The sequence below is a fragment of the Lampetra fluviatilis genome, unplaced genomic scaffold (genome assembly GCF_964198595.1).
Source record: "Lampetra fluviatilis unplaced genomic scaffold, kcLamFluv1.1 SCAFFOLD_412, whole genome shotgun sequence".
Classification (NCBI taxonomy): Eukaryota; Metazoa; Chordata; class Hyperoartia; order Petromyzontiformes; family Petromyzontidae; genus Lampetra; species Lampetra fluviatilis.
The window spans coordinates 57,854-72,500 of NW_027621067.1; the positions used below are offsets into that span (position 1 = coordinate 57,854).

General features: G+C 47.8%; 1 protein-coding gene across 1 annotated transcript in view; it reads right to left on the reverse strand.

The window, feature by feature from the left end:
* Positions 1-5,211: 5,211 nt before the first annotated feature.
* Positions 5,212-14,647, reverse strand: part of ATG10 (autophagy related 10) — a gene marked incomplete at its 5' end in the record, with an annotated part of 24,051 nt that continues 14,615 nt past the window's right edge. The window contains 3 exons of the mRNA XM_078885164.1: positions 5,212-5,863; positions 8,024-8,103; positions 12,455-12,540. Coding sequence (XP_078741290.1) covers positions 5,440-5,863; positions 8,024-8,103; positions 12,455-12,540 — 590 coding nt within the window. The remainder of the gene's footprint in view (positions 5,864-8,023; positions 8,104-12,454; positions 12,541-14,647) is intronic.

Genomic DNA, 14,647 nt, shown 5'->3' on the forward strand with positions numbered 1-14,647 from the left:
CCACTCCCCCTGCTGCCCCCTCCCCCCACTCCTCCTGCTGCCCCCCTCCCCCCACTCCCCCTGCTGCCCCCCTCCCCCCACTCCTCCTGCTGCCCCCCTCCCCCCACTCCTCCTGCTGCCCCCCTCCCCCCACTCCCCCTGCTGCCCCCCTCCCCCCACTGCTCCTGCTGCCCCCCCCCCTCTCCTGCCCGCGAGGTGGCTGTGCTCGACGTTCCAGGCCCCGGGGGCAGGAGCAGGGAGCCCTTCCTGAGTCTGTGTGAGTCTCTGTGTGTGTCTCTGTATGTGTCTCTGTGTGTGAGTCTCTGTGTGTGTCTCTGTGTGTGTCTCTGTGTGAGTCTCTGTGTGAGTCTCTGTGTGTGTCTCTGTGTGTGTCTCTGTGTGAGTCTCTGTGTGTGAGTCTCTGTGTGTGAGTCTCTGTGTGTGTCTCTGTGTGTGTCTCTGTGTGTGTCTCTGTATGTGTCTCTGTGTGTGAGTCTCTGTGTGTGTCTCTGTGTGTGTCTCTGTGTGAGTCTCTGTGTGTGTCTCTGTGTGTGTCTCTGTGTGTGTGTGTGTCTCTGTGTGAGTCTCCGTGTGTGTCTCTGTGTGTCTCTGTGTGTGTGTGAGTCTCTGTGTGAGTCTCTGTGAGTCTCTGTGTGTCTCTGTGTGTCTCTGTGTGTGTGTGTGTCTCTGTGTGTGTCTGTGTGTGTGTGTGTGTCTCTGTGTGTCTCTGTGTGTGTGTGTGTCTCTGTGTGTGTCTCTGTGTGTGTGTGTGTCTCTGTGTGTGTCTGTGTGTCTGTGTGTGTGTGTGTGTCTCTGTGTGTGTCTGTGTGTCTTTGTGTGTCTGTGAGTCTCTGTGTGTGTCTGTGTGAGTCTCTGTGTGTGTGTCTCTGTGTGTCTCTGTGTGTGTCTCTGTGTGTGTCTCTGTGTGTGTATCTGTGTGTGTGTGTGTCTCTGTGTGTGTCTCTGTGTGTGTGTGTGTGTCTGTGAGTCTCCGTGTGTGTCTGTGTGTCTGTGTGAGTCTCTGTGTGAGTCTCTGTGTATGTGTGTGTCTCTGTGTGTCTCTGTGTGTGTCTCTGTGAGTCTCTGTGTGTGTCTCTGTGTGTTGTGTGTGTCTGTGTGTGTGTCTGTGAGTCTCTGTGTCTTTGTGAGTCTCTGTGTGTGTCTCTGTGTGTGTCTCTGTGTGTGTGTGTGTGTCTGTGTGTGTGTCTCTGTGTGTGTCTCTGTGTGTCTGTGTCTCTGTGTGTGTCTCTGTGGGTGTCTCTGTGTGTCTGTGTCTCTGTGTGTGTGTGTCTGTGTGTGTGTCTGTGTGTGTGTCTGTGTGTGTCTCTGTGTGTCTGTGTCTCTGTGTGTGTCTCTGTGAGTGTCTGTGTGTGTCTCTGTGTGTGTCTCTGTGTGTCTGTGTGTGTCTCTGTGTATGTCTCTGTGTGAGTCTCTGTGTGTGTGTCTCTGTGTGTGTCTCTGTGTGAGTCTCTGTGTGTGTCTGTGTGTGTCTCTGTGTGTCTGTGTCTCTGTGAGTCTGTGTGTGTCTCTGTGTGTTTGTGTGAGTCTCTGTGTGTCTCTGTGAGTCTCTGTGAGTCTCTGTGTGTCTCTGTGAGTCTCTGTGGGTCTCTGTGGGTCTCTGTGTGTCTCTGTGAGTCTCTGAGTCTCTGTGAGTCACTGTGTCTCTGAGTCTCTGTGTCTCTGTGAGTCTGTGTGTGTTTATGTGTCTGTGTGTCTGTGTGAGTCTGTGTCTTTGTGAGTCTCTCTGTGTGTCTCTGTGAGTCTCTGTGTGTCTCTGTGGGTCTCTGTGTGTCTCTGTGGGTCTCTGTGTGTCTCTGTGAGTGGACTATGTACATTGGTGCCAAAGAAGTTCAACATACACACTACACTATACACTTCACACTACACTACTACACTATACACTACACTATACACTACTACACTATACACTACACTATACACTACTACACTATACACTACACTATACACTACTACACTATACACTACTACACTATACACTACTACACTATACACTACTACACTATACACTACTACACTATACACTACTACACTATACACTACTACACTATACACTACTACACTATACACTACACTATACACTACACTATACACTACACTACACACTACACTACACACTACACTATACACTACTACACTACACACTACTACACTATACACTACTACACTATACACTACTACACTATACACTACACTACACACTACACTATACACTACACTATACACTACTACACTACACACTACACTATACACACTACACTATACACTACACTATACACTACTACACTATACACTACTACACTATACACTACTACACTATACACTACACTACACACTACACTATACACTACACTACACACTACACTATACACTACACTATACACTACACTATACACTACACCATACACTACACTACACTATACACTACACTACACACTACACTATACACTATACACTACACTATACACTACACTATACACTACACCATACACTACACTACACACTACACTATACACTACACTATACACTACACTATACACTACACTATACACTACTACTACACACTACACTACACTATACACTACACTATACACTACACTATACTATACACTACACTATACACTACACTATACACTACACTACACACTACACTATACACTACACTATACACTACACTATACACTATACACTACACTATACACTACACTATACACTACACTATACTATACACTACACTATACACTACACTACACACTATACACTACACTATACACTACACTATACACTACACTATACACTACACTATACACTATAATAGTGAAATAATGAAAGTGAATTCGAGACTTGAACGTCACGTGAAACGCCGCTCGGTCGCGGATCGAACGGATTTGTGAAATTGTTTTTGTCTTTTTCAAATAAACCCGCCGAACCGAAACCGATCAAAGCCAACGCGACCTTCTGCGTTTATTTCGCGTCGGGAAAGACTGAGGCGGTTGCCAACGTGGTGGGTTTCGGGAAACCAAGATGGCCGACTTTGTGAACCAAGATGGCTGACTTTGGAACCAAGATGGCCGACTTTGGAATAACAAAATGGCCGACTATGGAATACCAAGATGGCCGACTTTGGAACCAAGATGGTCGACTTCGTGAACCAAGATGGCCGACTTTGGAATACCAAGATGGCCGACTTTGGAATACCAAGATGGCCGACTTTGGAACCAAGATGGCCGACTTTGGAATACCAAGATGGCCTACTTTGGAACCAAGATGGCCGACTTTGGAACCAAGATGGCCGACTTTGGAATACCAAGATGGCCGACTTCGGAACCAAGATGGCCGACTTTGGAATACCAAGATGGCCGACTTTGGAATACCAAGATGGCCGACTTTGGAAAACCAAGATGGCCGAATTTGTTAGACCAAGATGGCCGACTTTGGAATACCAAGATGGCCGACTTTGGAACCAAGATGGCCGACTTTGGAATACCAAGATGGCCGACTTTGGAATACCAAGATGGCCGACTTTGGAATACCAAGGTGGCCGACTTTGGAATACCAAGATGGCGGACTTTGGAACAAAGATGGCCGACTTTGGAATACCAAGATGGCCGACTTTGGAACCAAGATGGCCGACTTTGGAATACCAAGATGGCCGACTTTGGAACCAAGATGGCCGACTTTGGAATACCAAGATGGCCGACGTTGGAATACCAAGATGGCCGACTTTGGAACCAAGATGGCCGACTTTGGAATACCAAGATGGCCGACTTTGGAACCAAGATGGCCGACTTTGGAACCAAGATGGCCGACTTTGGAACCAAGATGGCCGACTTTGGAACCAAGATGGCCGACTTTGGAATACCAAGATGGCCGACGTTGGAATACCAAGATGGCCGACTTTGGAACCAAGATGGCCGACTTTGGAATACCAAGATGGCCGACTATGGAATCAAGATGGCCGACTTTGGAACCAAGATGGCCGACTTTGGAACCAAGATGGCCGAATTTGTTAGACCAAGATGGCCGACGTTGGAATACCAAGATGGCCGACTTTGGAACCAAGATGGCCGACTTCGCAACCAAATTGGCCGACTTTGGAATAACCAAAATGGCCGACTTTGGAACCAAGATGGCCGACTTTGGAATACCAAAATGGTCGACTTTGGAACCAAGATGGCCGACTTTGGAATACCAAGATGGCCGACTTTGGAACCAAGATGGCCGACTTTGTAATACCAAGATGGCCGACTTTGGAACCAAGATGGCCGACTTTGTAATACCAAGATGGCCGACGTTGGAATACCAAGATGGCCGACTTTGGTACCAAGATGGCCGACTTTGGAATACCAAGATGGCCGACTTTGGAACCAAGATGGCCGACTTTGGAACCAAGATGGCCGACTTTGGAACCAAGATGGCCGACTTGAAACACCAAGATGGCCGACGTTGGAATACCAAGATGGCCGACTTTGGAATACCAAGATGGCCGACTTTGCAACCAAGATGGCCGACTTTGGAATACCAAGATGGCCGACTTTGGAATACCAAGATGGCCGACTTTGGAATACCAAGATGGCCGACTTTGGAACCAAGATGGCCGACTTAGGAACCAAGATGGCCGACTTTGGAATACCAAGATGGCCTACTTTGGAACCAAGATGGCCGACTTTGGAATACCAAGATGGTCGACCTTTGAATACCAAGATGGCCGACTTTGGAACCAAGATGGCCGACTTTTGAATACCAAGATGGCCGACTTTGGAACCAAGATGGCCGACTTTGGAATACCAAGATGGCCGACTTTGGAACCAAGATGGCCGACTTTGGAATACCAAGATGGCCGATGTTGGAATACCAAGATGGCCGACTTTGGAACCAAGATGGCCGACTTTGGAATACCAAGATGGCCGACTTTGGAACCAAGATGGCCGACTTTGGAATACCAAGATGGCCGACGTTGGAATACCAAGATGGCCGACTTTGGAACCAAGATGGCCGACTTTGGAATACCAAAATGGGCGACTTTGGAACCAAGATGGCCGACTTTGGAACCAAGATGGCCGACTTTGGAACCAAGATGGCCCACTTGAAACACCAAGATGGCCGACGTTGGAAAACCAAGATGGCCGACTTTGGAATACCAAGATGGCCGACTTTGGAATACCAAGATGGCCGACTTTGGAATACCAAGATGGCCGACTTTGGAATACCAAGATGGCCGACTTTGGAACCAAGATGGCCGACTTTGGAATACCAATATGGCCGACTTTGGAACCAAGATGGCCGACTTTGGAATATCGACGTTGTTGTGACAACAAATACGCAGGGGGCGTGGCCAAAGATTAGGGGGCGTGGCTATCAGGTGAGGGGGCGGGGCTATCAGGTGAGGGGGCGGGGCAATGAAACAATTGGTGGGGCTGTGTGTGCAGAGTCACGGGGCTATCAGACCAGGGGGGCGGGGCCGGTGAGCGAGGAGGCGGGGCCAAGTAGTGAGGGGGCGGGGCCAGTGAGTGAGGAGGCGGAGCTATCAGACGAGGGGGAGGGGCTATCGGACGATGGGGCGGGGCCAGTGAGCGAGGGGGCGGAGCCAAGTAGTGAGGGGGCGGGGCTATCAGACGAGGGGGCGGGGCCAGTGAGTGAGGAGGCGGGGCTATCAGACGAGGGGGAGGGGCTATCGGACGAAGGGGCGGGGCCAGTGAGCGAGAGGGCGGGGCCAAGTAGTGAGGGGGCGGGGCTATCAGACGAGGGGGCGGGGCCAGTGAGCGAGGGGGCGGAGCCGAGGATGGAGGCGGCGTAGCTGATTGGCAGGCTGAGTCCCACGTGGGGACCAATCACGCTCAGCCACGCGGCGACGTAGTGCTCATGCCTGGGGAGGGGGGGGGGGTGACGTCATCAGCAACAACAACATCAACAACATCAACATCATCATCACCACCATCACCACCACCATCACCACCATCACCACCACCATCACCACCATCACCACCATCATCACCACCACCACCACCACCATCATCACCACCATCACCACCATCACCACCATCACCACCACCATCACCACCATCACCACCATCACCATCACCACCATCACCACCATCACCACCACCACCACCACCATCATCACCACCATCACCACCACCACCACCATCACCACCACCATCACCACCATCACCACCATCACCACCACCACCATCACCACCATCACCACCATCACCATCACGACCACCATCACCACCATCACCACCATCACCATCATCACCACCACCACCATCACCACCATCACCATCACCATCATCACCACCATCACCACCACCACCACCACCATCACCACCACCATCACCACCATCACCACCATCACCACCACCACCATCACCACCACCATCATCACCATCACCACCATCACCACCACCATCACCACCATCATCACCATCATCACCATCACCACCATCATCACCACCATCACCACCATCACCACCATCACCACCACCATCACCACCATCACCATCATCACCATCACCACCACCATCACCACCATCACCACCATCACCACCACCATCACCACCATCACCATCACCACCACCATCACCACCATCACCACCATCACCACCAGCACCATCACCACCACCATCATCACCATCACCACCATCACCACCATCACCACCAGCACCATCACCACCACCATCACCACCATCATCACCATCACCACCACCACCATCACCACCATCATCACCATCACCACCACCATCACCACCATCACCACCACCATCACCACCATCACCACCATCACCATCACCACCATCACCACCACCATCACCACCACCATCATCACCATCAGCACCATCACCACCATCACCACCACCATCATCACCATCACCACCATCACCACCACCATCATCACCACCATCACCACCATCACCACCACCATCACCACCACCATCACCACCATCACCACCATCACCACCACCACCATCACCACCATCACCACCACCATCACCACCATCACCACCATCACCACCACCACCATCACCACCATCACCACCACCATCACCACCATCACCACCATCATCACCATCACCACCATCATCACCACCATCACCACCATCACCACCACCACCATCACCACCACCATCATCACCATCACCACCACCATCACCACCACCATCACCACCATCACCACCATCATCACCATCACCACCACCATCACCACCATCACCACCATCACCATCACCATCATCACCACCATCACCACCATCACCACCATCACCACCACCACCATCACCACCACCATCATCACCATCACCACCATCACCACCATCACCACCACCATCACCACCATCATCACCATCACCACCACCATCACCACCATCACCACCACCATCACCACCATCACCACCATCACCATCACCACCACCATCACCACCACCATCATCACCATCAGCACCATCACCACCATCACCACCACCATCATCACCATCACCACCATCACCACCACCATCATCACCACCATCACCACCATCACCACCACCACCATCACCACCACCATCACCACCATCACCACCATCACCACCACCACCATCACCACCATCACCACCACCATCACCACCATCACCACCACCATCACCACCATCACCACCACCACCATCACCACCATCACCACCATCACCACCACCACCATCATCACCACCATCACCACCATCACCACCACCACCATCACCACCATCACCACCATCACCATCACCACCATCACCACCACCATCACCACCACCATCACCACCATCAGCACCATCACCACCATCACCACCACCACCACCATCACCACCATCACCACCACCATCACCACCACCATCACCACCATCACCACCACCATCACCACCATCACCACCACCATCATCACCACCATCACCACCATCACCACCACCATCACCACCATCACCACCACCACCACCACCATCACCACCACCATCACCACCATCACCACCACCATCACCACCATCATCACCACCATCACCACCATCACCACCATCACCTGATGTTCAATGTCCGCATCATCGCTGCCGTTCTGCACGGATGGAGCCAGAAACACGGGGAGCCCAGCACAGGATGTTCCTGCAGAGACAGCCATCACTAACTACACTAACTAGTACACTAACTAGCACACTAACTAGCTAACTAGTACACTAACTAGTACACTAACTAGTACACTAACTAGTACACTAACTAGTACACTAACTAGCACACTAACTAGCACACTAACTAGTACACTAACTAGCACACTAACTAGTACACTAACTAGTACACTAACTAGTACACTAACTAGCACACTAACTAGTACACTAACTAGCACACTAACTAGTACACTAACTAGCACACTAACTAGCACACTAACTAGTTAACTAGTACACTAGTACACTAACTAGTACACTAACTAGCACACTAACTAGTACACTAACTAGCACACTAACTAGTACACTAACTAGCACACTAACTAGCACACTAACTAGTACACTAACTAGCACACTAACTAGTACACTAACTAGCACACTAACTAGTACACTAACTAGCACACTAGTACACTAACTAGCACACTAACTAGTACACTAACTAGTACACTAACTAGCACACTAACTAGTACACTAACTAGTACACTAACTAGTACACTAACTAGCACACTAACTAGCACACTAGTACACTAACTAGTACACTAACTAGTACACTAACTAGCTAACTAGTACACTAACTAGCACACTAACTAGTACACTAACTAGCACACTAACTAGCTAACTAGTACACTAACTAGTACACTAACTAGCTAACTAGTACACTAGTACACTAACTAGCACACTAACTAGCACACTAACTAGTACACTAACTAGCACACTAACTAGCTAACTAGTACACTAACTAGTACACTAACTAGCTAACTAGTACACTAGTACACTAACTAGCACACTAACTAGCACACTAACTAGCACACTAACTAGCACACTAACTAGCTAACTAGTACACTAGTACACTAACTAGCACACTAACTAGCTAACTAGTACACTAGTACACTAACTAGCACACTAACTAGTACACTAACTAGTACACTAACTAGCTAACTAGTACACTAGTACACTAACTAGCACACTAACTAGTACACTAACTAGTACACTAACTAGCTAACTAGTACACTAGTACACTAACTAGCACACTAACTAGTACACTAACTAGTACACTAACTAGCTAACTAGTACACTAGTACACTAACTAGCACACTAACTAGTACACTAACTAGTACACTAACTAGCTAACTAGTACACTAGTACACTAACTAGCACACTAACTAGTACACTAACTAGTACACTAACTAGTACACTAACTAGTACACTAACTAGTACACTAACTAGCTAACTAGTACACTAGTACACTAACTAGCACACTAACTAGCACACTAACTAGTACACTAACTAGTACACTAACTAGTACACTAACTAGTACACTAACTAGTTAACTAGCACACTAACTAGTACACTAACTAGCACACTAACTAGTTAACTAGTACACTAACTAGTACACTAACTAGCACACTAGCACACTAACTAGTACACTAACTAGCACACTAACTAGTACACTAACTAGCACACTAACTAGTACACTAGTACACTAACTAGTACACTAGTACACTAGTACACTAACTAGCACACTAACTAGTACACTAACTAGCACACTAACTAGTACACTAGTACACTAACTAGTACACTAGTACACTAACTAGCACACTAGCACACTAACTAGTACACTAACTAGCACACTAACTAGTACACTAACTAGCACACTAACTAGTTAACTAGTACACTAGTACACTAACTAGCACACTAACTAGCACACTAACTAGCTAACTAGTACACTAGTACACTAACTAGCACACTAACTAGCACACTAACTAGTACACTAACTAGTACACTAACTAGTACACTAGTACACTAACTAGTACACTAGTACACTAACTAGTACACTAACTAGTACACTAACTAGCACACTAACTAGTTAACTAGCACAATAACTAGTACACTAACTAGCACACTAACTAGTTAACTAGCACACTAACTAGTACACTAACTAGTACACTAACTAGCTAACTAGTACACTAGTACACTAACTAGCACACTAACTAGCTAACTAGTACACTAACTAGTACACTAACTAGCACACTAACTATTACTATTTAGTACTATAACTACAATGGGTGAGTGAGTGGGTGAGTGAGTGAGTGGGTGGGTGAGTGGGTGGGTGAGTGGGTGGGTTGGTGGGTGAGTGAGTGAGTGGGTGGGTGAGTGGGTGGGTGAGTGGGTGGGTGAGTGGGTGGGTGAGTGGGTGGGTGGGTGGGTGAGTGGGTGGGTGGGTGAGTGGGTGGGTGAGTGGGTGGGTTGGTGGGTGAGTGAGTGAGTGGGTGGGTGAGTGGGTGGGTGAGTGGGTGGGTGGGTGGGTGAGTGAGTGAGTGAGTGGGTGGGTGAGTGGGTGGGTGAGTGGGTGGGTGGGTGGGTGAGTGAGTGAGTGAGTGGGTGGGTGAGTGGGTGGGTGAGTGGGTGGGTGAGTGGGTGGGTGGGTGGGTGAGTGAGTGGGTGAGTGGGTGGGTGGGTGGGTGGGTGGGTGAGTGGGTGGGTGGGTGGGTGAGTGAGTGGGTGGGTGAGTGGGTGGGTGAGTGGGCGGGTTGGTGGGTGAGTGAGTGAGTGGGTGGGTGAGTGGGTGGGTGAGTGGGTGGGTGGGTGGGTGGGTTGGTGGGTGAGTGAGTGAGTGGGTGGGTGAGTGGGTGGGTGAGTGGGTGGGTGAGTGGGTGGGTGAGTGGGTGGGTGAGTGAGTGGGTGGGTGAGTGGGTGGGTGAGTGAGTGGGTGGGTGGGTGGGTGGGTGGGAGGGTGAGTGGGTGGGTGGGTGGGTGAGTGAGTGAGTGGGTGGGTGAGTGGGTGGGTGGGTGGGTGGGTGAGTGGGTGGGTGGGTGAGTGAGTGGGTGGGTGAGTGAGTGGGTGAGTGGGTGGGTGGGTGGGTGAGTGGGTGGGTGGGTGGGTGAGTGGGTGAGTGGGTGGGTGAGTGGGTGGGTGGGTGGGTGGGTGAGTGGGTGAGTGAGTGACTGAGTGAGTGACTGACTGACTGAGTGACTGAGTGGGTGAGTGAGTGAGTGAGTGGGTGAGCGAGTGACTGAGTGGGTGAGTGGGTGAGTGAGTGAGTGAGTGACTGAGTGGGTGGGTGAGTGGGTGAGTGAGTGACTAAGTGAGTGAGTGAGTGAGTGACTGAGTGGGTGGGTGGGTGAGTGGGTGAGTGAGTGACTAAGTGAGTGAGTGGGTGAGTGAGTGACTGAGTGGGTGGGTGGGTGAGTGAGTGAGTGACTGAGTGGGTGAGTGGGTGAGTGAGTGAGTGGGTGAGTGGGTGAGTGAGTGACTGAGTGGGTGAGTGGGTGAGTGAGTGAGTGACTGAGTGGGTGGGTGGGTGAGTGAGTGAGTGAGTCACCTGGGGGGTGAGTGAGTGAGTGGGTGAGTGAGTGACTGAGTGAGTGACTGACTGACTGAGTGACTGAGTGGGTGAGTGAGTGACTGAGTGAATGAGTGGGTGAGTGGGTGGGTGAGTGACTAAGTGAGTGAGTGAGTGACTAAGTGAGTGAGTGAGTGACTAAGTGAGTGAGTGACTAAGTGAGTGACTGAGTGACTGAGTGACTGACTGAGTGAGTGACTAAGTGAGTGAGTGGGTGAGTGAGTGAGTCACCTGTGGGGTGAGTGAGTGAGTGAGTGACTGAGTGAGTGAGTGGGTGAGTGAGTGAGTGACTAAGTGAGTGACTAAGTGAGTGACTGACTGAGTTAGTGACTAAGTGAGTGACTAAGTGGGTGACTGAGTGACTAAGTGAGTGAGTGACTAAGTGAGTGAGTGACTAAGTGAGTGAGTGACTAAGTGAGTGAGTGACTAAGTGAGTGAGTGACTAAGTGAGTGACTGAGTGACTGAGTGACTGACTGAGTGAGTGACTAAGTGAGTGAGTGGGTGAGTGAGTGAGTCACCTGTGGGGTGAGTGAGTGAGTGAGTGACTGAGTGAGTGAGTGAGTGACTAAGTGAGTGAGTGGGTGAGTGAGTGAGTCACCTGTGGGGTGAGTGAGTGAGTGAGTGACTGAGTGAGTGAGTGACTAAGTGAGTGAGTGGGTGAGTGAGTGAGTCACCTGTGGGGTGAGTGAGTGAGTGAGTGACTGAGTGAGTGAGTGACTAAGTGAGTGAGTGGGTGAGTGAGTGAGTCACCTGTGGGGTGAGTGAGTGAGTGAGTGACTGAGTGAGTGAGTGACTGAGTGAGTGAGTGGGTGAGTGAGTGAGTGACTAAGTGAGTGACTAAGTGAGTGACTGACTGAGTTAGTGACTAAGTGAGTGACTAAGTGGGTGACTGAGTGACTAAGTGAGTGACTGACTAAGTGACTGAGTGGGTGAGTGAGTGAGTGAGTCACCTGGGGGGTGAGTGAGTCAGTGACTGAGTCACGAAGTGATTTTGGGATTCTGCTTCTCAACTCCTTCAGGGAGAGAGGGGAGCCATCTACAACAACATCATCAACAACATCAACAACATCAACATCATCAACAACATCAACATCATCAACAACTATTATTTGGTCCTTTCGGTGAAGTCACGTCTAAAGATAAAATAATAAATTAAATTAAATAATAGAATACGACGTTTCGATTGCAACACAAGCAATCATCATCAGGTATAATGAAATAGCGACATACAATCTAACCAGAAAACTATAGACAGACATATTAGCAGACAGATATCACAAGATACATACATAGCGAGAGCAACACAGGTGACAGAGAGGGGTGATCGTCTCTGTGGGGTGGCCTTAAATAGACAGAGGGGGGGCGGAGGCAGAGAGAGGGAGGGGGGTTAGAGAAAATTAGCATATCAATGAGTGGTCCAAAAGAAAACGTGGTGCTGCGAGTGCGATGGCACAGCAAGCAAGCCTGTTATTTAATTTAATTTATTATTTTATCTTTAGACGTGACTTAACCGAAAGAACCAAATAATAATTCCTGCAGTCACGAAAGTTCTAAAATTAAGATTATCATCAACAACATCAACAACATCAACAACATCAACATCAACATCAACAACATCAACATCAACAACATCAACATCAACAACATCAACAACATCAACATCAACAACATCAACATCAACAACATCATCAACATCAACAACATCAACATCAACAACATCAACATCAACATCAACATCAACAACATCAACAACATCATCAACAACATCAACATCATCATCAACATCATCAACAACATCAACATCAACAACATCAACATCAACATCAACAACATCAACAACATCATCAACAACATCAACATCATCATCAACATCAACAACAACATCAACATCATCATCAACATCATCAACAACATCAACATCAACAACATCAACAACATCAACATCAACATCAACAACATCAACAACATCAACATCAACAACATCAACAACAACATCAACAACATCAACATCAACATCAACATCAACATCAACAACATCAACAACATCAACATCAACATCAACATCAACAACATCAACAACATCAACAACATCAACATCAACATCAACAACATCAACATCAACAACATCAACATCAACAACATCAACAACATCAACATCAACAACATCAACATCAACAACATCATCAACATCAACAACATCAACATCAACAACATCAACATCAACATCAACATCAACAACATCAACAACATCATCAACAACATCAACATCATCATCAACATCATCAACAACATCAACATCAACAACATCAACATCAACATCAACAACATCAACAACATCATCAACAACATCAACATCATCATCAACATCAACAACAACATCAACATCATCATCAACATCATCAACAACATCAACATCAACAACATCAACAACATCAACATCAACATCAACAACATCAACAACATCAACATCAACAACATCAACAACAACATCAACAACATCAACATCAACATCAACATCAACATCAACAACATCAACAACATCAACATCAACATCAACATCAACAACATCAACATCAACAACATCAACAACATCAACATCAACATCAACAACATCAACAACATCAACATCAACAACATCAACATCATCAACAACATCAACAACATCAACATCAACAACATCAACATCATCAACAACATCAACAACATCAACATCATCAACAACATCAACAACATCAACATCAACAACATCAACATCATCAACAACATCAACAACATCAACATCATCAACATCAACATCAACAACATCAACATCAACATCAACATCATCAACATCAACAACATCAACATCAACATCATCAACATCAACATCAACATCATCAACAACATCAACATCAACATCAACATCATCAACATCAACATCAACAACATCATCAACATCAACATCATCAACAACATCAACATCAGCAACAACATCATCATCATCATCAACATCAACAACATCAATAACATCAACATCATCAACATCAACAACATCAACATCAACAACATCAACAACATCATCAACAACATCAACAACATCATCAACAACATCATCATCAACATCAACAACATCAACAACATCAACAACATCATCAACAACATCA